Raw genomic sequence first — 26303 nt, forward strand, 5'->3', positions numbered from 1 at the left:
TTAAGATGGATGGCATGGACGCTAAGATGAATGGCATGGACGCTAAGATGGAAGAATTGAAGATAAATTTGAATAAGTTGCTACAAGAAATGGTTACTAATGGTGAAAGGGTAGTAAAGGAAACTCATGATGAGAACAAAAGAAATGTTAATCATGATTTCATAGACTCTAATGTTGGATTGAAGAGCCACCATGTTCCAAAAATCGATATGAGGAAGTTTGATGGCAAGGATCCCGGAATATGAATACTACAGATGGAGCCATTTTTCGATCTCCATAATGTGCAAAACACACAAAAGATACGTATTGCAACTTTATATTTGGAACCAAATCAGTTTGTATGGTAACGATGCCTTTGCTCTTGTAAACAAATTGTCACTTGGGCAATTCTTACGGAAGAAATGATAGCACATTATGAGGATACAAAAAGCAACACCTTTTTTATCCAATTGATAAATCTCAAACAAAAGGGTTCAATGATGGAGCACATTGAGGACTTCCAAAAATTGAACATAAGGGTAAAAGATATTCCAGAGAAGCATAGGATTGATGTGTTCATAGGGACTTTAAAGGATAATATCCAACATGACGTTCGCCTTTGGGACCCTGATTCGTTGGAGAAGGCATTCAGGTTAGCAAGAAAAATGCAAAGCAAAATTATGGCAACCATGAAGCCTACCACTCACAACTATAAAGATGGACGTGTTGTTGCCCCTAGCCTTCCACAACCTACAAGGTTGACACCACAACAATTGGAAGAAAAAAGAGCAAAAGGGCTTTGCTACAGTTGTGATAGAAAATACACTAAAGGTCATAAGTGTGCTGAGAAGAAATTATTCTACATAGATTGTGAAGAGGAGGAAGAAAAGGAACAAGAAATGTCAAAAGATGAGGATATACTCCAAGAACAAACCCTAGATAAAGAAGAAATGAATCCGACCATATCTTGTAATGCATTGGCCGGAATTACCGCTCCTCAAACTATCAAGATAGAAGGACATATCAAGAAGAAAAAGGTAATAGTTCTGATTGATTCGGGAAGTACCCATAATTTAATTCATTGTAAGATAACCAAGGAATTGAATTGCTTCCTATATCCAACACCAGAGTGTCAAGTGATGGTTGCAAGTGGAGGAACCATAGATTGCTCTAGAAAGTGCCATAACATCAACCTATCCATGGGAGAATCTGTATTGAATAGCCCAATGCTTTCCATTCCAATGGGTGATGTTGATGTTGTACTAGGAGTCCAATGGCTACAATCCTTGGGTACAATAGCTTTTAATTTTCAAGAACTTTTCATGAAATTTTGTGCGGAAGGAAAGTTAGTTGAATTAAGGAGTATTGCAAGGAAACCAGGAAAGATAATCAGCTCTAATGGTATGACAAAACTTCTAAAGAAGGAACAATGAAACGTAATTGCACAATTATGTTTGCTAGAGGTTCCCTCAACGAAATCATCTATTTCTCCATATCTCCAAAAAGTCTTGGAAAATCATTCCAAGGTAATTAATTTGAGACTCCCAAAGGCCTCCCACCTATTCGTGATCATGATCATGCTATTCATTTGATTCCAGGAAGTGTTCCTCCAAGCATCAGGCCGTACAAATATCCCTATGCCCAAAAGAGTGAAATTGAACGTATGGTTACAGAAATGCTAGAGGTTGGTATAATTCAACCTAGTCAAAGTTCTTTCTCTGCTCCAGTAGTATTGGTGCACAACAAGGATGGATCATGGCACATGTATCCAGATTATAGGGAGCTCAACAAGCTCACTATTAAAGATAAATTTCCCATTCCTGTCATTGATGAATTATTGGATGAATTGCATGGATCAATTTACTTCACCAAATTGAATCTTCATTTAGGATATCATCAAATCAGAATGAAGATTGAAGACATTCTGAAAACAGCATTTAGAACTCATAAGGCTCATTATGAATTTTTGGTCATGCCTTTTGGCCTTACCAATGCACCTTCTACATTTCAAGTTTTGATGAATTTCATTTTCAAACCCTTCCTTAGAAAATTTGTGTTAGTATTTTTTGATGATATACAAACAAATCTACAACAAGTCTTGGAAGGATCATGTTGAACATGTTGACAGGGTGCTCAAACTATTGAATGAGAAACAATTATATGCAAAAAGCTCCAAATGTTTCTTTGGAGTACAAGAGGTGGAATATCTGGGTCATATTTTATCTCATGAAAGTGTTAAGCTAGACCCTATCAAAATTAAAGCCATTAAGGAATGGAAAATCCCCACATCCATAAAGCATCTGCGAGGATTTCTCAGGTTGACAGGGTATTATCACAAGTTTGTTAAGAATTATGGGAGAATAACAGCACCTCTAACAACAATATTGAAGAAATATGCATTTTCATGGACTCCAGAAGCAACAAAGGCCTTCGAACATCTTAAAGAGGCAATGTGCCAAGCACCGGTCTTAGCTACGCCGGACTTCACAAAAACCTTTATTATGGAATGTGATGCTTCAAGAAATGGAATTGGTGTTGTTTTAATGCAAGATGAAAGACCCATTGCTTTCGAAAGTCGTCCAATCAAAGGAAAGTATTTACACAAAGCTATTTATGAGAAGGAAATGTTGGCAATACTACATGCACTTAAGAAATCGCGACCCTACCCAATGGGAAGACACTTCAAGGTAAAAACGGATCTTTATAGTCTTAAATACTTTTTAGAACAAAGATTATCCTCTGAAGAGCAACAAAAATGGGTCACAAAGATGTTGGATTATGAATTTGAAATCATCCTACAAAAAAGGGAAGCAAAATATTGTGGCAGATGCACTCTCAAGAAAGGATGAGGATGTGGAAGCATTGTTGTGCATCATTTCTATTATCCAACCAAATTGGATAAACGAAGCAAGGGATGAATGGGGGAGACGAAGAAGTGTGGGCACTCATTCAAATGTTACAACAAGATCTCAGTACATCTAATACATTTAGCTGGAAAAATGATTCGTTATGGTACAAAGATCGCTTATACCTATGTAAGAATTCCCAACTCAAACAAAACATTCTTATGGAATTGCACACTTCTCCCTTAGGAGGGCACTCAAGATTTTTAAAAACTTACCACAGGGTTAAGAAGGAATTTTTTTGGGATGGCCTTAAATCGGATATTCAAAAGTTTGTGGCGGAATGTTTGGTTTGCCAACAAAATAAAGTTGAAACAATTAAGACCCAGGTCTATTACAACCTTTATCCATTCCAAGCCAACTTTGAGAGGAGGTTTCAGTGGATTTTATCAGGACATTTTGGTAAGTTTCGACGTGGTCTCTCTTTATACTTGCATTCCTATCAATGAGGCCATGATGGTAATCAATAAGCTAACTGACCCTAATACGGCTAAGTTAGTTGAGTTGTGCCTTACCTCTACCTTTTTCAGTTTCGAGGGAGAATTCTATGAGCAGACTTGCGGAGTTGCCATGGGCTCCCCCTTGTCCCCTATCGTCGCTAATCTCTTCATGGAGGATTTTGAGTCTAAGGCTTTGGCCTCCTCTCGTCTCTTACCAAAGCTTTGGAGAAGATTCGTGGATGACACTGGTGTTGTCTGGCCTCATGGTCCTGACGAGCTAGATCATTTCTTCAGTCACCTCAATAACCAATCCGCCGCCATCAAATTCACGATGGAGAAAGAAGATAATGGTTGTCTTCCGTTCTTGGATGTTCTCATCTCTAAAAAGGTGGATGGTTCCTTTTCTCATCAGGTGTATAGAAAGAAGACGCATACTGAGCAATACTTGCATGCTTCTTCGCATCATTTCCCCGCTCAAAAGTTAGGGGTTCTTAACACACTTGCTACCCGAGCTGTTAGAATTTCGGATGAGGAGAGCCTGGAAGCGGAAAAGGCTCACCTCCTAGAAGTCTTTGAGAAGAATGGTTACAATAGGCACCTCGGTCAAAGGGCCTTCCTCAGGGCCAAGAAGGAGCCTTCAATCCGAAGGGTTCCTAATGATCATAACATGGGTGTGAACCTTCCTTACATCCAAGGAACCACGGACAAGATTGCAAGGGTTCTGAGGAAGTATGATGTGCCCACATCTTTCAGACCTCTCAATACTATCCGTGGTTCCCTCAGGTCTGTGAAAGACCCGATTGACCCTAAGGACATGAAGAGTGTCTATGTCATTCCCTGTTCCTGTGGGACCCCTTATATTGGTGAGACTGGTCGCTCTATCAATCAGCAGATTAGCGAGCATTCGGTTGACTTAAGGCATGGGAGGACTAAGTCCTCGGCCCTGGCTGAGCATGCGGGAAAGACTATGCATCATGTATGTATAGAGGAGGCTCAAGTCATTGCCAAAATTGCGCAGTTTCACCATCGCAAATTTAGAGAGGCCCTGGAGATTGAGAAAAGGCCGAACAATCTTAATAGGGATGATGGCTGGAGGATTAGCAGTTGCTGGGTCCCAGCCTTGTCTTCCTAGCTTCCTCGTCCCTTTTTGTTAGGTCTTAGGATTTCTGTCTTCCCCCTCCTTAATTTTTTCTTTTGGCAGATTGGTCCTATTATTTTGGAGTATTTGAGTCGTTAATTTGTTATGAATTAATTTCGGGATAATTACTGTATTAATCATTGATATTTATGTCTATTATAACCCTAGAATTGAGTCTCCCTTTAACTATTGTCTGAAAACCCCTTTTAAACCTTATTGACATAGTTAACCATAATTTTAAATATGGATAAATTATGATATACCTATAATATTAATAATCATAGACTTTATCAACCCTGAATTATGGTATTTATCCTATAGTAATAACATATTTACCTAGGGTCTTAGTTATCTTTAATATTTTATTGGATTAATAAATATTGAACTAATATTGATTATTTGACCATTAAGTTTATAAGATAAACTATAATATTCCAATAATATTAGGTATTCTATTATTAATAAACTTGGCTTTAACAACCCTATACGAGGGTATTTACCTATTGTAACTGTGTTCTAGGATAATATTGAATTATAAATTATTTAGTAGATATAGATTATTTAATATACATACATTATTGTTTATAACTTATTATCTTGATGGACCATTTTATTTAAATAATGAATATGATATACTAAAATAAGCAAAATAATGATGATATAACTTACCAAGGACCATTGAATCTTTATCACACAGCTATCTAGGTAACTAATTTCTAAAAATAATTGATTACCTTTTACTTGTATTTAAATTATATTGGATGAATATTAAATTTTGATTATTTAATATATATAATTTATTAATAACCATTATAATTAAAATATTAATATTATAATATGAATTCTCTTAATATTTGAGATAATAATAATAATATATCTATTTTTAATTAACAATTGAATTCCTTTATTTACCTTTGTCGAGAAATAAAATATTATTAACCATTTTAGAGGTTTGACCATGATCATTGGTCAAAATTAGCCGTTAGCATTATGGCTGTTGGAGTCTCTGCACACTCTATTTAATCAAGCTAAGCCGGATTGGTCTTCAACTTGTCCTGACGATGAACCACACTGGTTGGTTCGAAACGCGTCGACAAAATATTGATTATGTGATTTTGCCGAAGATTATCTATACAAGGTTTACCCAAGTCCGAAGGAAAGAGTGTCATCATGGTCGTAGTTGACAAACTTACCAAGTATGCACACTTTTGTGCATTATCGCATCCATTTAAAGCCAGTACAATTTCTACTGCATTTATGGAAACAATTCAAAACCTACATGGAAACCCAAAGATTATTGTAAGCGACAGAGATCCCATTTTCACTAGAAATTTTTGGACAGAATTATTTTCTTGTCTCGGTACTCAGTTAGCTCATAGCTCATCTTATCATCCTCAATCTGATGGGAAAACTAAGATAGTAAACAAATGTTTGGAAGGATATCTTCGTTTCTTTGTATCTGATAAATAGACACAATGGGTCAAATGGTTGCCTCTAGCTGAATGGTGGTATAACACTTCCTTCCATACTGCAGCAAAAATGACCCCATTTAAGGCACTTTATGGATATCATCCACCATCCATCACATCATATTTAAGAAAAAAGTCTAAGGTTCAAGCAGTGGAACATCACATCGAGCATCAACAACAAGTTCTCCAACTCTTAAAGGATAACTTCACGTTGGCGCAGAATAGAATGAAACAACAGGCAAATCAACATCGCAGTGAAACAAGTTTTGATGTAGGTGCCTGCGTATTCCTATGGCTACAACCATATAAACAAATGCCCCTCAAGCAAGCTAAGAAGGATAATAAATTATCACCAAAGTATTATGCTTCATACAAGGTGTTGCAAAAGATTGGTACTATGTCATACAAATTGGAGCTTCTTGCAGCTTCCCGAGTGCACCCAGTTTTCCATGTTTCGTGTTTAAAGAAGGTTATAGGTGACAATCTCCCAGTTCAAACAATATTGCAAGAACTTGACAAGGAAGGAAAAATCTTATTGGAACCAGAAGCAGTCACAGAAACAAGAACTCGACAGCTACGAAATCGATCAATTTCGGAGTATCTCATCAAGTGGAAGAACTTATCTGTCGAAGATTCCACATGAGAGGATGAGAATTTTATGCAGAAGCATCCAGAACTACTCAAGCGTTGAGGACAACACTTTTCGGAAGGAGAGGGGCATGTTAGGTCCCTATAATACTAGTGATTCCCCCATTACTATTGTCATTGTATCCCTTATTGTTATTATTGTGCCCCTATTGTCCCCATATTGTTATGAGTGTGCCCAATAGAAACCCACTATTGTTATTGTTGTGCCCTTATGTTATTACTGTTAGGTCAGCTTGATTATATTGTGACCCCTTAGAATCCTATATATAGAAGGGAGGTTTAGTCATTTGTATCATCAAAGAACTGTTCATTTGTGTAATGTAAAGGAGGTTGCCCCCTTGAAGAGGCTGAATTCTAAGGCATTGATCTATCTTTTCTATCTTTTTGTGAGTTGGTTTCCTAACACAAGCCCTCTCATTCACAAATGTAAGAGGGAGTTGGCTTATGAATTTGAGATTAAGGACCTGGGACCAATGCACTATTTCCTAGGGTTGGAGGTCTGGCAAAAGCCAGGTGAAATTTTCCTCTCTCAAGGAAAATATGTTGTGAAGATATTGGAAAGATTTGGGATGGTGGAATGTAAGCCCGTGACTACTCCGATGGAACTTAAGTTTAAGAAGCTATGTGGTAGTGTTGTTGGACCTGAATTGGGAAATGCTTCTGAGTATCATCAACTCATAGCAGCACTGACGTTCTTGGTGAACTCCCATCCGGACATATGTTATGCAGTGCACACATTGAGCCAATACATGGTTGAGCCTCATCATATAGATTAGGTTGCTGCCAAAAATCTTCTGAGATATCTTTGGGGCACAATCACTCATGGACTGAGATAAATTGCTGGAAATGTGAGGCTACATGGTTATTCTGATGTTGATTGGGCTGGCAATGCGGTGGATCGCAAGAGCACTTCAGTACGCTGTTTTTCTTTGGGTTCTGCTTCGAAATCCTGGATGAGCAGGAAGCAGAAATCAGTTGCCTTGAACACCGCTGAGGCCGAATACATAGTTGTTAGTATGGCCTCCTATGAAGTTGTCTGGTTAAGGAATCTCTTCAGTGAGTTGTTTGTACACGTGCTAGATACCACCGTGATCTTCAATGACAACCAGAGTGAGATCTAATTATCAGAGAATCCCGTGTTTCATGATCGCTCCAAGCATATAGATATCAGGTGCCATTTTATCTGGGATATGTACAACGAGGAGCAATAAGGCTCCATCACATTGGGACTGATGAGCACGTCGTCGATATTCTGACAAAGCTCCTAGGGAAGGTCAAATTTTTAGCCTTCTGAGAACGACTAGGAGTCATGGAGAGACCCTCTTATGAGGGTCCTATATGATATGGACATTGAGCTTTGGGAGCTCTGAGGGGCTTGGGTTACTTCTTGGAGCGGTGAGCAACCATAGGGTAAGTGGCTCAGCCTTCCCCTAGTGGTTTTTGTGTATAGGGTGAGTGGTTCATCCTTCCCATATGATACCCCTTGGCGACATGTGAGAAGGACGAGTGGTTCATCCTTCTTCTGCCAAGACATCCTACCCATGCAGTGTGGGACTCATGGGAAGTACCTCTCATCTGGCCAATGAGTAGGGAAATGAGGATAGGGACCATAGTACTACCGATGGACGCATCGTGTACTACCGTACACCCTATGCTAGGATGTCCGATATTGATCTAGGATCAAGGGGAACTGACTTCGGGTCAATAAGAGTGGTATGAGACACTCTCTTTGATTGGGGTTGAATTTGCCTCAGTAGAGAATAGTATGATACATTCTCGATCACTTCTTCTTCTTCATAGTTCAGCAAAGCAGAGCAGAGCAGTGCATGGATGGCAGAGATGGTACAGATTGGCAGATGGATTAGCAAGTGGAGTTCTCCCTGGTTGAGAGGGAATGTTAAAATTGGAAACTAGGGTCAAACTCCACATGGGTCATCTTATTTATGACCACTGATATTTTTATTAGATTCCTCTCTCGGAGAGGTGTAGGATTGATCTAAAAATCATATGATTCTGACATGTACAAATGAAGATATGAATTTATTTATATTATGGACAAATTGTCAAGGTCGGCCATAAAGAAAAACAAGCACACAAGCCCACAATTCATCCTCAACATTGCATATAAAAATAAGGAGACCTCAAGTCATTTTCACCATCATCTCATCACACATATCTCTCTCTCCTCTTGTGATTGGGCACACTATCCGAGGCAGTCTTCTCTCTCTCCACACGTGTGGAACTAAGGTTTCTATTTGTTGCATTGACCAGCGTTGACCGAGCTACTGGGAGGTTGTTTGACTTCGTTGACTTGATGCGTTGACCTGTTTTGACTTCAGTTTGGGTGAAGAATCTTTGTCTAAGCAAGCCGCAATTCTGGGCACAAAAGTCGAGGAGTTTTGACCAGCGTTGACCATGGTTAGGGCTAACGGCAGGTTGACTGTTTGACCAGACTTTGACTGGACAGAATTCGATTTTTTTGAGGGCTTCTTAGTCTTGCTGTTTGGAGGCCGAAGTTGACTGAAGTTGGTCGAATCTTTGACGGGTCAAATCTTCCTTATTGACCAACGTTGACTTTTCTAGTTAGGGCTCTTTTGCCGCTGTTATAAATTATCAGAATTTGTAAATTGTACTATCTCTCTCTGCTGAACTATTGAAGACTAAAAGAAGATTTGATCAAGGGTTTCCCCACATTGGGGTTTGTCCTTGGCTGGTGCCACATCTTGTGTCCTCTTGTCTTGGCTTGTCTTCTATTGTTTATGTTTATGTTCTATCAGCGTTTTACTTGCTTGTTTATGTGATTGCTAAACTGAAATTGATATTGGGTTCATAAAGAAATTGAAGTAAAATTGCTCTAAAGCATAGAACATGCCAATGATGCCTAAAATTAATAAATTTTAAAAAAATATAAAATATTTTATATTTGTTTATACTTGCCGTATCTGGATCATGGCTTTTCAAAAAACTGGCAGATGTGTATCTGCATCCAGAACCGGATTTGGATCCAGATCAGTATCCATATCAGAATCCTTGTAACTTAGGTAAATCTTACTCAAAACCCCAACTCTGGGTTTTCTCGCCCAACTGCCCCAAAACTTGCCCAACAATGGGTATTTTGGGGTTTTTCCCCCTTTTTAGGTGGACTATAGCCTACAGGGATGGGGTTTTTCCCCCTTTTTAGGTGGACTATAGCCTACAGGGATGGATAGGCTACTTCGTCTCTTTAAGCAATTAATTTCTAGGGAATATTACAAGTTTTAAGAATAGTTTGCAACAAGATGAGTACATTCAATAATTTGCACCAAACCGGTTAATTCAAGTTGATTTAATTAAACAAATAGTTTAACCCTAAAGCATAATTTTAAAACATTTAGTTTACTTTGCGAACATACAAAAAAAAACTAACACATAGAGTACCCTGGCATCAGAGTCACCTTTTTCACAAGAAAAGCTAACCCCTAGGACTCATGTAGTATTTCTATCCATACAAACAGGGCACTAGAAAACATAAATTGAAACCTTAATGGATAAACTGGAGCAGAATGACCAGATAGCACATGCATTTCTTTCAGAACCTGCAATTAGAGGCAACTTTCAACAAGTATAAGGCAAACCACTTCAGTGTTGGTATCCCTTGAGATATTAGAGTTTTTTAATATTGTAAAAGTAAAACACACCAACTATACAAAGCTAATCTTTAGCATCTCTACAGAACATATCATCAGAAAATACAATAGAAGTTATAGCCAAACAATTTTCACGGACAGCTTGCTGTGCAATCCAGTATAGCAATGGATAAATTTTCTGTACAAGATCACTACATGGCAAATGACAACTATGCATATATAGGGCTGTTCCACTGATTGGTGACTTTTTCCTCTGCATATTTTAAATGACAATAAGAAATGGTAAAGTTGAAGATAGAGTTTACGATACCAGTAATGACAGTATCAATTATATCTCCAGGATCAAGGGCAGCCAGAATATCCTTAACCAGATGAGTTGATTCGATAATGTTCCCACCATAAACAATGTGTTGCACTATGGGCTTCATCCCTGACGAATGCACAAATGACCAGCATTCTCAGAGTGCATCTAATCACAAGAGCTGAAACGCTTGGGAATATAATTATTTTGTCAACATAAAGCACAACCAGGCTTACTTAGAAAATAAACCCAGAAATGTTATATCCACACTCTATGTCAGAGAGTAAACTTCAGGAGAGATACCTGAGAAATTGTTGTTGTCATATAATTGCTCACAGAAGAGTTGTACCACTTCTGCCTTTAACCAGCCAATGGTTTTCGGATCAGACTCATTTGATCCCCTTGCATCCACCATGAAAATAGTTTCACCAACCCTAACTGGGACAACGGCCTGTGCATTGAACACTTTATCAATCCAATTACATCTTTGACATTTAACAGTCAAATATTTACATACATGTAACAGAACAGTTTCATCTTGTATAGATGAAAGAAAGTCTGCCAAAGGTTACTCATTTAGGATGGGGTCAGGACTCTCCGCAGAAGAAATCAAAAACAGGTAAGCAGAGATTAGACTTTTTACAGCATAAAAAACGCTGGAACTTCATACAAGAAAAAATAATCAGTAAAGAGGACCAGAATTAACATATCACACATTTAAAACTATGCTGGCATGAGGACCAGAATTAACATATCACACATTTAAAACTATGTTGGCATTGACAACATGTAAAACTTGACTCCAAGCTGGATATATATGTTACTGATCTTTCCTGGAAATATCCAAAACGGCAAATGATTAAATTGAATCCTTATGGCATGAAAAAGCATGCAAATTTCTATAACTTATAGTCAACTGAAGTTACAGATATTCATGAAGAATATCTTATTATCTCAAAATCTGAGTTCATATCTGTGTCTCAGAAGGACTAACAGAAACCATAAAAATTAAAAGTTTGCATTGATCCTCAATAATATTTTTGGCTTCTTGAATGCAATATCATGTTACAAACTTACAAGATTCTCATGATCATACATATCCACACAATTCCACAACCATCATGCAAAAATCACTAACTATATGGTTTACCTGACTAGCAATCAAGAGCCTAATTTCTTGGGACCAGATGTATGCACGTCAAATTTAAAGAAATACAAAAATGGCCTTGCTTCAACTAAACATCCACACAAACAAAAGAAGAATGTGAATATAATGCAACAGTGAACTATTTAGATACAAAACTAAGACTCCCAACCTCATTCGTACAACATAAAGTAATAGAAGTATTGCTGGTCTTTGAAGAGCATATCTTAATGTCAGGTTGGGAAGAAAATCTTGAGGTTCTGGTTTCCAAGAAAAGGATCGTTTCACATCAAATTAAACGAGCCACCAAAAAAATCCTTGCTTCAACTAAACATTCACACAAACAAACGAAGCATGTCAATATATCACAAGATCGAATTATTTAGATCCACAACTAAGACTCCCAACCTCATTTGCACAACATAAAGTAGTAGAATTATTACTGGTCTTTGAACAACATATCTTTATGTTCAGGTTGGGAAGAAAACCATGAGGTTCTGATTCTGAAGAAATGGATTGTTTTAAGCAGCCCCCCTAATTGCAAGGTATACAATAATTTGACTCATAACCATTTTAATGCCTAATAAGTCATCAATAATATTAGATGCCTTCACTCCCCATTGCACAATGTTGTTATTACTATTATCAAAGCAGCATAAACAGTAAATTTTTGGCATTTACCCTTTGATCTTCCCCATAAGCTTGAGCTGAAAAAGAAGAAAATAAAGGATCCATAAGCACAAGAGTATAAGATACCTCAGCTATATTCCTTCCCAAAAAATATCTTAATTTCTCATTGGGAGACACTGAAATAAAATGCCTTAAATTTTCATCCATGGGTTGTTCTTATATGTGATAGAAGACCCACTTAGTTTACTAACCTGCTCTGTATGGTAATTAATGAGGCTCTCTTCTATATCATCACTCCAATCCTTGTCAGATAGAACCTTGTAGGACCGCTTGCGCCCGACTGATTGTTCACTGACAGTAACTTTTCCAAGAAGACTATTGTTAGCCCTTTCAAAGAAGTCACTTTTTGCTTCAAGACTGCTTGGTTTTTGGCATTCAATTTTGTTTCTCGTGTTCTGCTGAGAAGGAGAATCCATATCCGCATTGTTTCCTAACAATCTAACACAATTTATTTCTTCACTACCTGTTTCAGAACATCAATAATTGTCAGAATCTTTTTCTTCTTTTCAATTCACTTATATCTTCAACCATTTGACATCAGGTTTTAATCTCTTGCAATGTGCTAAAAATGTCTCAATCTATAATAACATTTGACTTGTACAAAAAACATCAATATATAAAACTATGCCAAACAGTGATTGATAGAATTATAACTAACCTTGCATCTTCAAAATTATCAAATCGTGAACATATAGCTATAGTGCATATTCTGAACCGCACTGAACTGTGAAGAAAGTACCTTCTCCCCAAAACAACTGTCCTGTTTAAAAGACAAAAAAGATAATGTTAAGAGCATAATGATATTGTGAAGGACAATCATTGAAAATGAATGGCTCCAATGAATTATATCAGCTATAGAATCCACGGGGACGCCATTATTGATCATTTGTACACATAACAATGAACCTTGAACCTTACTTGTAATCCTCTTGATATGCCTACAGTAAACATATTGCTATATTGCAAATTCTGTAGAGAAGTAATTTTGTTCTTATTAGAATCTATGTAAACATATAGAAATAGTGCACGCATATTCTGTAGAGCAATAAACTGTGAAGAAAGTACCTTTCCCTGAATTACTGTCCAGTTGAAAAGGTAAACAAGCAAACATTGAGAACATAAAGGATGTGTGCAGGACAATCGTTGAAAATGAATGACTCCCTTAAATTATTCTTGCTCTAGAATAGACACGGATACCATTATCAATCATTTATACACAAAAACTAACCTGCTTAAAAGTCATAACGCTTCCGATATGTCTCCGGTGCTTTAGTCCATTCACCAGTTGACTGAAGTATAATACTAAGAATGATTTTGGCTATACTGCTTCACCCTAACAATATAGACCCAGCAAGTTTAGGGAATAAGAATAATGTGTTTAGCACTTTTAAACAATATATAGGACGTGCACAAAATAAATTAAAATCCATAATCGAAGTAGTGAAAAAGTTGCCATTTTTCTTAAAAATTTTGGACTTCTGAAAAAAGGTGAACTTTAATATGACAAGCTATTTGAATTTTGACAAGCTGGAAAGATGCCAGGAAGCTATAAATGTGAGAATGCTCATCTACTAAAAATTACCCTAAAGCAAGCATCCAACAAGGAGCTAGAGATGGTTGAACAGGTTGAGCAAGCATTTGAAGGTCATGGATAGCTTATAGTGTTGATAATATCGGTGATATTCGAAAATATCGCAATATTTTCGGCGAGCCGAAATATCGCTAAGAAAATATCGCGATATTTCCGAAACATTGCCGATATTTCGGAAAATATCAGCGCGACGATCGAAAATATTGCCCAATGACAGTCAAAAATTTCCGCGTGGCTTATAAAAGTCCGATTTTGGTTTTTTTTCAATCATTTTCATTTCTGATTGCTGGAGAAGGAAGGGGAGAGCTATGTGGTTGCTACCAAGGAGGGTTTGAGCGTTCCATAGCTATTATCGCCACCAACAACGAAGATTTCATTGATCTAAGCTTCAAGAACAGTGAGACATTTTCATTTCTTCCATTAACAGGTATGTTCAAATAAACCCCTATTTTAATGAATTTTTGTTAAATTTAGGATTGTTCTTGCTTGCCTATTTTCCTAAAATCATTTTGCTTGATTTTTTTTTCCATTTGAAAAGATTTTCATGCCCATGAGCAAATGCAAGGGCCTAGCGGTTTGCCTCCTTATCCCTCTCTCTTCCTCACTGTTTCACTTGCAGCTTCGAGAAACATTGTTTACAGTGGTATAATACATCTAAACAGTGGCCAGAAAACTAATTAACGGTCACCATAATATATTGAGAAATCATTTGCATTCATTTGTTAGTCACTATTTAGCATTTTTTTCATAAATTTTTAGGATTGACATGCTAGTTTCAGCGTTTAATATGAATGATTTGGATCTCTGGTAATAAGTTAACAATGGTAAAATTTGGCTTCTAAAGTCTCTATAAATTAATGAAGAAATAAATCTAATTCATAAGGAACCTTGTCTGAAAGACTGGTGTCATACAAGTGAATTTTGGGAAGACTGTTTGTAGAATACCGAGGTCTGATAATGCACCTACAGCAATGGTATAATTACGTAACAGCTAAGTCACCTGACACGAGGATTCGGGACACGTAGGATTCGGGATTCGTGGTGTCGGATTCGGGAAACGCTGACCCCGGAACAAGACACGGTTAGGACACGTTATATATTATTTTATTAAAAAAAATATATATATATATATATATATATATATTTAAAAAATATATATATATATATATATATATATATATATATCTTAAAAATTAGTTATTAGCATATTTCTTACACAAATTTTAATTAATGATACAAATTTATTGATTTCAAACATAGATCTTCATCTATAGCTATTAGCATGCATAGTACATACAAAATTCAAATAAATGTCAGTGGTACTGGTCACATAAATGAGTTACTAATGAAATTTCCCTGTGCCAAGTGTGCCAAATAATTAGAAAATTTTCAGTACTTTCTGAGCTGTACTGGAGCACTTTGAAACAAACAGTGAAAATTATAATAAGGTTATGCCACTGTCATATTAGATTTATGCACATTGCAGATGTGAGGGGTTTTTATGTTGATTTAAGTTTGATTTTCTCACTGTTATGAAACTAATAGGACAGCTGTAGCAAAATGATGAAGTAGGAAACATTAGGAGATCAAACCCTGGAGGCTCAACCACTAGAAGTCTAGAACCCACTTGCACGAGAACCTAACTTCAATGCTTCTGCAAACCCACCAGGGATCAGCTCAAGAAACAAACATTTGCTGAAGCCTGACAGTGACTGATATGAAAGAAAAGGAAGAAGATAAAGCAAAACAGTCATTGCCAGAGAGCTTTTGCACAACTCCCAGTCTCAGAGTCATTGATGTATATCAGTATTAGCTTCCAATTTGGAAACAGTGGTCTTGTTGGTCTATACAGAAGCAGTGAATGCGAATGAAAACAGCGAACTTAAACCCCTAAAAACGAATCCGAAACCAAAAATCGTGACACGTTCCAAATTTTTCTGACACGCTCATGACACGACGTACCCGGATATGACACGACGAGTCATGGAAATATGACACGTGTCAGGACAGAATCGTGTCCGATTCGTCCGATTCGGGATTCGTCCAGGGGTTAGGACGAATCCGGTTTCATAGCGTAACAGTGATATAATTAGTAATATACAGTCACCTCATTTCCTTGGCATATCGTTTGCATTGTTAGGCTCTTTCATTGCTTGGCATCTTTTGTTAAAGTGGCAATTATTGCATGATACAATATTACTGCCCTCTTAAGTCTGCTCTCTTTTTCATGCCCATTGCAAAATTGCAAATTTGCAAATAATGTAGCAAAAAAACTGTTTTGTAAAATGATGTGATTATTAGTATTATTTATTAAGTTACTAATTCCAATTTTTTTTTGGTGCCTTAGGTTTGAGTTAGCCCACTACAAAATACAAATATGCCAAAAGCCTTGGACCCATTTTGGGAGTATGGGAACCCTGATGGTGGGACAAATCGTGCATATCTTACATGCAAATTGTGTGGGACCAGGATGACATGTGGGGTTACATGACTGAAATACCATCTTGCTAGACTCAGTGGACATGATGTTGGGGTTTGTACACTTTCTAGTCCGAAGCTTATACAAAAAGCTCTTGAGGCAATTGATGAAAAGGACAAAAAGAAGAAAGAGGCAGAAAGAAACAAAGCTGAATGTGCAGGTAGATATTTCGGGATATCTTCTCCTGATTTTGATGTTGAGGGTAGTGGCCCTAGTGGGAGGAGCTCCACAGCTGGTGTTAGCACTTGAGATTTCACCTCAGGCTGAGAAAGGCAAATCTCAAAGCTACATCAAACCATTCAGCCTCGTAGCTAGCCCTACGGGGCAGGAGAAGGCTCTCTCCGGTCAATCTCGGCAAATCTTCAATGAGATGAGATGACCAATCAAAGGTAACACTGATATTAAGCTAGTAAACTGATTAAAAGGTTGATTTAGGGGTTTTTGGTGGCAAATTGAGGAGCTGCAATTTAGGGTGTGGGGATTTGACACAGTTTCTGCAGGGGGGTCTTTGGGGCAAGGTAGGAGCTTGTGTAGATGTCTTTAGCTGAAGTGGATGATTAGGAAGAGAGATAAGAAGGCTAAAGAGAGCAAACAATGGATTTGAATTCTCTTTAGACAGTAGAAAACATAGAAATTAAACAAATTTGAAAGCAGAGCATGGCAAGCACGAATTCTAACTTTATCACTTCATTTGTTTAATATGCAACAATATAGAAAGGAAATGAATCACATAACAAAGCTTACAATAACATGAAGAGACACACCATCAACACAATGAGTCCACAAGAATCCCAAAGATGACTGCAAAACCCTGGTCTTCCTTAGCCAAAAATTGCAGAGATACAAGTGAATAATACAGTGATAGCTTCTCCCTCAAGAGTCCAACCATGAAAATGAGCATGAAAGTACATAATATAGATGATCTAACCTCTTTCCCTGCCTCCATGGGTCGAGCTCACTATCCTAGGAGCTGTTTGAACAACTTCTAAACTAAGCACTACAAAATAAGCAGTCAAAACAACTTGCCTCTAAAAACTTGGAAACCAGTTCATACAGTCAATTTTACCCTTTTACATGAGAGAAACTTCTAGAAGAGTAAAACAAGAGTAAAAGTATCCAAAAAGTGCCACAAGTACAGTCAAAAGGACCACCATCGACCTCAGCAAGTCAAACTGGAGCTAAACTGCAAATTCTGGGCTGAACTGGTCAAATCTGGCACAAATTCCTCAACGGGTCACGCACATCATCCTCAACGGGTCGCACACTTTGGAGCCCTGTTTGGAGGCCTTCCCGGTGTCAGAATGAGGTGCAGGATAGCTCGTTGGAAAGGTCTCTGAGTCTACTTTCCAACCCAACTGGAATTTTTGGATTTGGAGGTCATTTGCCCAGTCAAAAGTCAATTCTATCAAGACTACTTCTGCAGCTCAAAAAAGGGGCAGAAAGTCAAAATTTGGCTGTATTTTGACCTTTTGGAGGCCCAAAACTCCATGAAAACTCAAGGTAATGCATGGGCATATGTAACTTTGCATGAAAAATCCAAAAATGCTGAGTTTTTGCAAAACGGAGCTACGATGACAAAGGGTCTCACCGGGGGTGAGACCCGTTGAGAAGCCAAAACCTATAAATTGCCCAAAAATGCCAAAAATGAGCCAAAACTTCCAAAAAATTTTGTGCTTGGTGCTGTGAAGAGGCTATTGAGTGTCATGATGAGTAAGAGAAGCCTCGGCCAAGATGCGGAGGGGGTTGGTCTTCTTCTTCTTCTTAAGAGCCTCGGTCAACCTTCTTTGGAACATTTTCATCTTTGCTTTACAAACGTGCATCCTAGCCCAATAGTGGTTTTTCATATTCCTCAGCAGCCTCTTGTCTTGGTTGGCCTTCACCAACAGCTTCTCCAAGTGTGCATTCACCCGGATGAACATTGACTCTCTCTCCTTAGGCAATAGGTCACCGGGCCTCCTACGGTTTATGACTCGGTCGCTGCGTATCCTCCATAGCTCATCAAGTTCCTTTTCCTCCTCTAATTGCTTGTTGCGCTGCTCAAGATAGTTGATAGTCCATTGAGCCATGTCAAGCTTCTGCTGTAACAAGCGGTTCTCCGCCTCTCTCTGCCTGATAATCTCATGAAGATCTGAATGTGTATATGCAGGGATATGGGAAATAAGGGAAATAAGGGAAATACATGTGTGGACAAAGGGAAAATCATGGGGATTGTTTTGGGAAGTTTGTCCACAATGTCCTTTGCAATTTCATCAACTTTTCTTGTTTACAATATGCTATTAGTGAGGCCAGCTAGGGTTTACAGTTTTGCTGTTTTAGGAGGGGGTAGGGTTTTTGATTTTTTGGTGACTAGGGACAAGGGATGGCCTGCACTTTTATTTTCAACATGGCATGGGAAAATAGGGGCAAATGAACATGTGAGTGATAAGGGAAGGGAAAAACAATGTGCAAAGGGAAATCTCTTGAAACCACATAAAACCCTAGCAAATTTCAAACATCAACAAGCAGCCACTGAATGATTTTTTCACTTGCATCTTTGGAGGCTTTAAAACAAGTATGGAGGTCAATCATTCATCATCAACCAACAAAACAATTTGTAGAGAGCCTACCTCAACCCAATTTGCAAATTTGAAGAAGATTTGAGTGAGTTTGAAGTGAATTTGTAGCTTACAACTCAACGGGTCGCGCACCTTGCCCAACGGGTCGCGCACCTCTGGCTCAACGGGTCGCGCACCTTGCAGGAGGCTTTTGGAGGCCTTCCCGGTGTCGGAATCGGGCGCAGGATGGCTCGTTGGAAAGGTCTTTGAGTCTACTTTCCAACCCAAGAGAAATTTTTCAATTTGGAGTTGATTTGACCTGTCAAAAATCAAATCTCCCAAGACTGGTCAAAAAGTGCCAAATGAGGCTGCCTGAAAGAAGAGTACTGTTGCAGTCAACTTTTGAATGCCTTCCTCAACCCCAAATTGAGCTCATGATAGCTCATTGGAAAGCTCTTTGTGTCTAGTTATCATTTTACCCATCAAGCAAATCATTTGGCCAACCCAGCTAGGAGAAAACTTGATTTTCCCAAGGTCACTTCAGAGGTGTCTTTGATTCTCCTGAGGCAACGGAATTCTTGACATTTCTCTCAAACCTTGAAACCTGTGTAAAAAGTGAAGGAGGTTTTTCTTCCTTGGCATGTTGTGGACAATAACCTCTCTCAGTTTTCCAAAATTCATCTTTGATTGCTCAGAAACAGCTTTTGAGTGAAACTTATCCCGATGTGTGAAACAAGGAATTTCGTCGAAATGAAGGAGATAGGGAGCTTCTAAATTCTTGAGGAAATTTTTTGGGAGTGGGGAGGGATGTTAGGAAACAGGGGAAAGTGGAATCTCAGAGATTGAGCAAGGGGAAGGGGTCCAAAAGGGCAAAACACAGGCCCAACCTAGAAAATTGCCAGGTTGTAGCTAGAAACTAGGGTTTGTGCAAAAATGAGGATTTTGGGGGATCTGAGTGTTGGGAAGTGCTTGATAAGGTACATTAAAGATAGGGGAAGGTGTATGAACATCAGGATATGAGTTTTGCTGATTATTTAGCCGCCCAAGAGAAATTGCCTTCAAAACCCTAGGAGAGGGAAATGACCTTGCCTAGGCACAACTGAAGCATGAATAAGTTGTAAAAAGACTCATTAGACACTGACATGATAATGACAACCCTCTGAATGATGATAGGCTCAGCTGAATGATGACATGGACTGACATTTGGGCAAAGCCTAGACCTAATGCCTAGTGACCAAATTTTGCTTGAAGACTCACTGAAATGACAAAATTTGACCTTGACACTTCAAAATCACTTTGTAAGAGCATATTTGATCACTGGAGGAAGGCTGGAAAGACTGACACTAACATTGGCTCCAATGGAGATGGTAGCTCCTTGGAGGTGCCAAGAACCTTAGACCTCTGGGAGAGCAGACCAGTGCCTTACAATTATTGGGCAATGGAGTCAAAAATTCAAGCTAAAATGCATGACTAAAAACTGATGAGTTGACAACACAAACTGACTCTCACTCAACTAAAAACTGACTCAACACTTAAACACAACCGACAAACTGAAAATGATGCTCAAAGGGGAGCTTATTCATCACAACCTACTCTAACAGTTTCATACATCACCGGGTCAAGTGAAATGAAACAACCAATGTAACCAAGCAAGTATCCGATCTGTTGTTCGAATTCTCCACAAGTTCTCGCTTATGAATAACAAGAGAGAACTACTGAAAGGCAACTCCCATGACAACTTAGAAACAGATCCGTGGAATGATATGAATTCTCTATCCACCTCCAAAAACACTGCATAAGGATCTTGAAATTCAAGCACACTGGAACTTAGCTCATCGAATGGATTACTTCTCTTTTCCTCATACCATGAATGCAAACTCTGATCTAAGCCTTGTGATGAGACCTCTGCTGAAAATGACAAAGAAACTGACTGCCGGATCAAGCTTGTATCAATACACGTTTCAAGCTCACATGTAGTCAATGGAGAAAGACTTTGACTACAAACCTCATCCAAAACATCAACAATTGGATCATGAAAAGCTTGAAAAGACTGTTGCAACCCATTTTCTATTGGTTCCAATGTGATTACATGATTGCCTACATGCTGTTCATTCTTCACTGAAGATGGACTATGCAAATTTCCCTTCAAATACTGAAATGATTCAAAACAGAAAGGTAGGGAACCTTCTTGTATCATTTGATCAAATATGTCAGCTTCCATGCTTTCATCTGCAACTTGACAACCAATGGCATTTGGGGACTGCAAATCTGAATATGTAAAGTCTGAAGCAAGGTTTTTATTGCCTTCAAGATGGTCTAGATCAAGACTTGTTGACAGCTGATTTCTAATTTCATGGAAGTTGTCTCTAATGAACTGACATGAATCAAAACAAAAAGGCAAAGATCCGTCACTTACTTCCCAATTTTCTGCACTTTCCTCATCGATGTCATAGCTGATATGTGATGGCTGAACATTGTATTCAAGCTGCTGAAAATGAACTTTTTCCTCCCACCAACTAGCTGCTGATTTGTCTGCAAGATTAAATTCTGTTTGGAGAACATAATCATCATCATACTGATCAAAACGAGGCAAATCATCACTATAAAACATATCATCAAGCATGCAGGTCATATCAACAGTTCTGTCTTCTCCAAGGTGATCTACAAAACAATCATTATGAGATCTATGACAACTAGGGTAAGAAACAAAATGTTTTGGATCAGCAACTTGTTCTTCTTCAATCAGCGAGCCATGATCTTGAACATCATAAGCATTTCTTGCGTTGATCTTGTCCATCATCTTTTCCATTGCACTTACCAAAATGTCAAGCTTTACCTCTAGAGATGTCGATTTTTCCGGATCTATGTTTTTCATCTCTTCTTCCTTCATTCTTGCCCTTCGAATCAGCAGATGCGCCTCTACATTTACTGCACTGTTTTGCATCTCATGAAGTGTTGCGATATCCCTTTCTCTCAGCTGAAACTCCATCTCCGGATCAAAGGCACCCGGATAGTGCAAAGAGCAGATCTAGGAGAAGGTCTTATATCAACTGGCATCGAATAATAAACTTGGTTAAATCTGGCCGAAAACTGTTGTACAGTCTCCCCTAGCAATCTTTTCAGATGGTTATACTCTTCTACAATCAAGAAAAGGTTCTGCCCGATCATCCACCTATCGAGAAAAACTTTGACGAACTGCTGGAAATCTGAGATGCTCGCATCAGGCAGGGCTTTGAACCAACTCTTCACTTTGGCTTGCAAAGAAAGAGAAAAAAGCCTTATACTAACATCTTCTTCATCAACTTCAAAAAGATCTAGAAAATTCTCAAAATTCTGGACATGTTGCTCAGCGTTGACATTCTTACTTTCACCATCAAACATCGGCAAGTATAGATCATAGTTTTTGGGGAAAGGATGAAGAAAAGAAGGTAAAACAAGAGGTTTATACCGATCTGGAATTTTACAAGGTGTAGGGGTATGTACAGAAGGTATAGGATCAGTCTTGGTCTCTTCAGATTCATCAATTTGAATATGATCATCAGAAAATTCGGAAAAAGGATCTTGATCAAGCTCAAAGGCATGCAAATCATTGGTATTCACAATCTTCAAAGGGAAAGAATCAACTGCAGGCCTGAGATCTCTTCTCAAATACAATATACTTTGCAAAGCCTTCTTGACATTCTTGGGAAAAGAGAAGAAATAATTTATGACAAAGAACAAAATGTCTTGGATGAAATTCCAACTTGAATACCTGATTTTGCCATATTCTCCTTTCATGTTTCTGCTGGTCGGGATCATCCTCCAGTGGAGTCTTTGGATCTGATCTCGAAACTGATTTAGAGTCGCCAAGTGAATGATTTCAGCCTTTCAAGTGTCTGATCGTTGTCCACCATCAACAATCAGATCTAAACTTGATACATGTACTGGGGTGAAATGCAAATGAAGCGTTGTAATCACAAGCTCACAGAGATTGACTGAAGCAGCGTTTATCTACTAACGTTGATGTAAAACAAGAGCGTTTTCGAAGGCTACCTGGCATAACTTCAGGCTCCGTCTAAGACATATGAGACAAACACATCAACCCACAAACAAGTTTGTTCTCCCCAGTATGGTCGCCAGTATGTTAGCACTTGAGATTTCATCTCAGGCTGAGAAAGGCAAATCTCAAAGCTACATCAAACCATTCAGCCTCGTAGCTAGCCCTACGGGGCAGGAGAAGGCTCTCTCCGGTCAATCTCGGCAAATCTTCAATGAGATGAGATGACCAATCAAAGGTAACACTGATATTAGGCTAGTAAACTGATTAAAAGGTTGATTTAGGGGTTTTTGGGGTTTTTGGTGGCAAATTGAGGAGCTGCAATTTAGGGTGTGGGGATTTGACACAGTTTCTGCAGGGGGGTCTTTGGGGCAAGGTAGGAGCTTGTGTAGATGTCTTTAGCTGAAGTGGATGATCAGGAAGAGAGATAAGAAGGCTAAAGAGAGCAAACAATGGATTTGAATTCTCTTTAGACAGTAGAAAACATAGAAATTAAACAAATTTGAAAGCAGAGCATGGCAAGCATGAATTCTAACTTTATCACTTCATTTGTTTAATATGCAGCAGTATAGAAAGGAAATGAATCACATAACAAAGCTTACAATAACATGAAGAGACACACCATCAACACAATGAGTCCACAAGAATCCCAAAGATGACTGCAAAACCCTGGTCTTCCTTAGCCAAAAATTGCAGAGATACAAGTGAATAATACAGTGATAGTTTCTCCCTCAAGAGTCCAACCATGAAAATGAGCATGAAAGTACATAATATAGATGATCTAACCTCTTTCCCTGCCTCCATGGGTCGACCTCACTATCCTAGGAGCTGTTTGAACAACTTCTAAACTAAGCACTACAAAATAGGCAGTCAAAACAACTTGCCTCTAAAAACTTGGAAGCCAGTTCATACAGTCAATTTTACCCTTTTACATGAGAGAAACTTCTAGAAGAGTAAAACAAGAGTAAAAGTATCCAAAAAGTGCCACAAGTACAGTCAAAAGGACCACCATCGACCTCAGCAAGTCAAACTGGAGCTAAACTGCAAATTCTGGGCTGAACTGGTCAAATCTGGCACAAATTCCTCAACGGGTCGCGCACATCATCCTCAATGGGTCGCGCACTTTGGAGCCCTGTTTGGAGGCCTTCCCGATGTCAGAATGAGGTGCAGGATAGCTCGTTGGAAAGGTCTCTGAGTCTACTTTCCAACCCAACTGGAATTTTTGGATTTGGAGGTCATTTGCCCAGTCAAAAGTCAATTCTCCCAAGACTACTTCTGCAGCTCAAAAAAGGGGCAGAAAGTCAAAATTTGGCTGTATTTTGACCTTTTGGAGGCCCAAAACTCCATGAAAACTCAAGGTAATGCATGGGCATATGTAACTTTGCATGAAAAATCCAAAAATGCTGAGTTTTTGCAAAACGGAGCTACGATGACAAAGGGTCTCACCGGGGTGAGACCCGTTGAGAAGCCAAAACCTGTAAATTGCCCAAAAATGCCAAAAATGAGCCAAAACTTCCAAAAAAATTTGTGCTTGGTGCTGTGAAGAGGCTATTGAGTGTCATGATGAGTAAGAGAAGCCTCGGCCAAGATGCGGAGGGGGTTGGTCTTCTTCTTCTTCTTAAGAGCCTCGGTCAACCTTCTTTGGAACATTTTCATCTTTGCTTTACAAACGTGCATCCTAGCCCAATAGTGGTTTTTCATATTCCTCAGCAGCCTCTTGTCTTGGTTGGCCTTCGCCAACAGCTTCTCCAAGTGTGCATTCACCCGGATGAACATTGACTCTCTCTCCTTAGGCAATAGGTCACCGGGCCTCCTACGGTTTATGACTCGGTCGCTGCGTATCCTCCATAGCTCATCAAGTTCCTTTTCCTCCTCTAATTGCTTGTTGCGCTGCTCAAGATAGTTGATAGTCCATTGAGCCATGTCAAGCTTCCGCTGTAACAAGCGGTTCTCCACCTCTCTCTGCCTGATAATCTCATGAAGATCTGAATGTGTATATGCAGGGATATGGGAAATAAGGGAAATAAGGGAAATACATGTGTGGACAAAGGGAAAATCATGGGGATTGTTTTGGGAATTTTGTCCACAATGTCCTTTGCAATTTCATCAACTTTTCTTGTTTACAATATGCTATTAGTGAGGCCAGCTAGGGTTTACAGTTTTGCTGTTTTAGGAGGGGGTAGGGGTTTTGATTTTTTGGTGACTAGGGACAAGGGATGGCCTGCACTTTTATTTTCAACATGGCATGGGAAAATAGGGGCAAATGAACATGTGAGTGATAAGGGAAGGGAAAAACAATGTGCAAAGGGAAATCTCTTGAAACCACATAAAACCCTAGCAAATTTCAAACATCAACAAGCAGCCACTGAATGATTTTTTCACTTGCATCTTTGGAGGCTTTAAAACAAGTATGGAGATCAATCATTCATCATCAACCAACAAAACAATTTGTAGAGAGCCTACCTCAACCCAATTTGCAAATTTGAAGAAGATTTGAGTGAGTTTGAAGTGAATTTGTAGCTTACAGCTCAACGGGTCGCGCACCTTGCCCAACGGGTCGTGCACCTCTGGCTCAACGGGTCACGCACCTTGCAGGAGGCTTTTGGAGGCCTTCCCGGTGTCGGAATCGGGCGCAGGATGGCTCGTTGGAAAGGTCTTTGAGTCTACTTTCCAACCCAAGTGGAATTTTTCAATTTGGAGTTGATTTGACCTGTCAAAAATCAAATCTCCCAAGACTGGTCAAAAAGTGCCAAATGAGGCTGCCTGAAAGAAGAGTACTGTTGCAGTCAACTTTTGAATGCCTTCCTCAACCCCAAATTGAGCTCATGATAGCTCATTGGAAAGATCTTTGTGTCTAGTTATCATTTTACCCATCAAGCAAATCATTTGGCCAACCCAGCTAGGAGAAAACTTGATTTTCCCAAGGTCACTTCAGAGGTGTCTTTGATTCTCCTGAGGCAACGGAATTCTTGACATTTCTCTCAAACCTTGAAACCTGTGTAAAAAGTGAAGGAGGTTTTTCTTCCTTGGCATGTTGTGGACAATAACCTCTCTCAGTTTTCCAAAATTAATCTTTGATTGCTCAGAAACAGCTTTTGAGTGAAACTTATCCCGATGTGTGAAACAAGGAATTTCGTCGAAATGAAGCGAAATGAAGGAGATAGGGGGCTTCTAAATTCTTGAGGAAATTTTTTGGGAGTGGGGAGGGATGTTAGGAAACAGGGGAAAGTGGAATCTCAGAGATTGAGCAAGGGGAAGGGGTCCAAAAGGGAAAAACACAGGCCCAACCTAGAAAATTGCCAGGTTGTAGCTAGAAACTAGGGTT

At 38.9% G+C, this 26303-nt stretch overlaps 2 protein-coding genes across 2 annotated transcripts in view; both read right to left on the reverse strand.

The window, feature by feature from the left end:
- The window catches only part of LOC149254515 (protein TONSOKU-like), a 138918-nt gene extending 127986 nt beyond the window's left edge, over nucleotides 1-10932 (reverse strand). The window contains exons 1-2 of the mRNA XM_089460193.1: nucleotides 10808-10932; nucleotides 10514-10633 (exon numbers count right to left, since the gene is read on the reverse strand). Coding sequence (XP_089316319.1) covers nucleotides 10514-10633; nucleotides 10808-10919 — 232 coding nt within the window. The 5' untranslated portion in view covers nucleotides 10920-10932. The remainder of the gene's footprint in view (nucleotides 1-10513; nucleotides 10634-10807) is intronic.
- Nucleotides 10933-12325: 1393 nt separating this feature from the next.
- On the reverse strand, nucleotides 12326-13115 carry LOC149254516 (uncharacterized). Its single transcript, XM_089454803.1, has 3 exons — nucleotides 12997-13115; nucleotides 12530-12801; nucleotides 12326-12355 (listed from the first exon to the last, which is right to left on the reverse strand). The coding sequence occupies exons 1-3, from the start codon at nucleotides 13001-13003 to the stop codon at nucleotides 12326-12328; spliced, it is 309 nt and encodes a 102-aa protein (XP_089310929.1). The 5' UTR covers nucleotides 13004-13115.
- Nucleotides 13116-26303: the final 13188 nt, after the last annotated feature.

This window comes from Pinus tabuliformis, chromosome 7 (genome assembly GCF_031772625.1).
Source record: "Pinus tabuliformis cultivar Carrire ecotype Pingquan chromosome 7, CPIR1, whole genome shotgun sequence".
Taxonomy (NCBI): domain Eukaryota; kingdom Viridiplantae; phylum Streptophyta; class Pinopsida; order Pinales; family Pinaceae; genus Pinus; species Pinus tabuliformis.

Bases quoted from the DNA above. Each gene is read 5' to 3' on its own strand.
- LOC149254516 (XM_089454803.1), bottom strand. The intron at 12,356-12,529 runs GTTAGTAAACTA...CTTCTTTTTCAG, and splicing joins TTAATTACCATACAGAGCAG to CTCAAGCTTATGGGGAAGAT.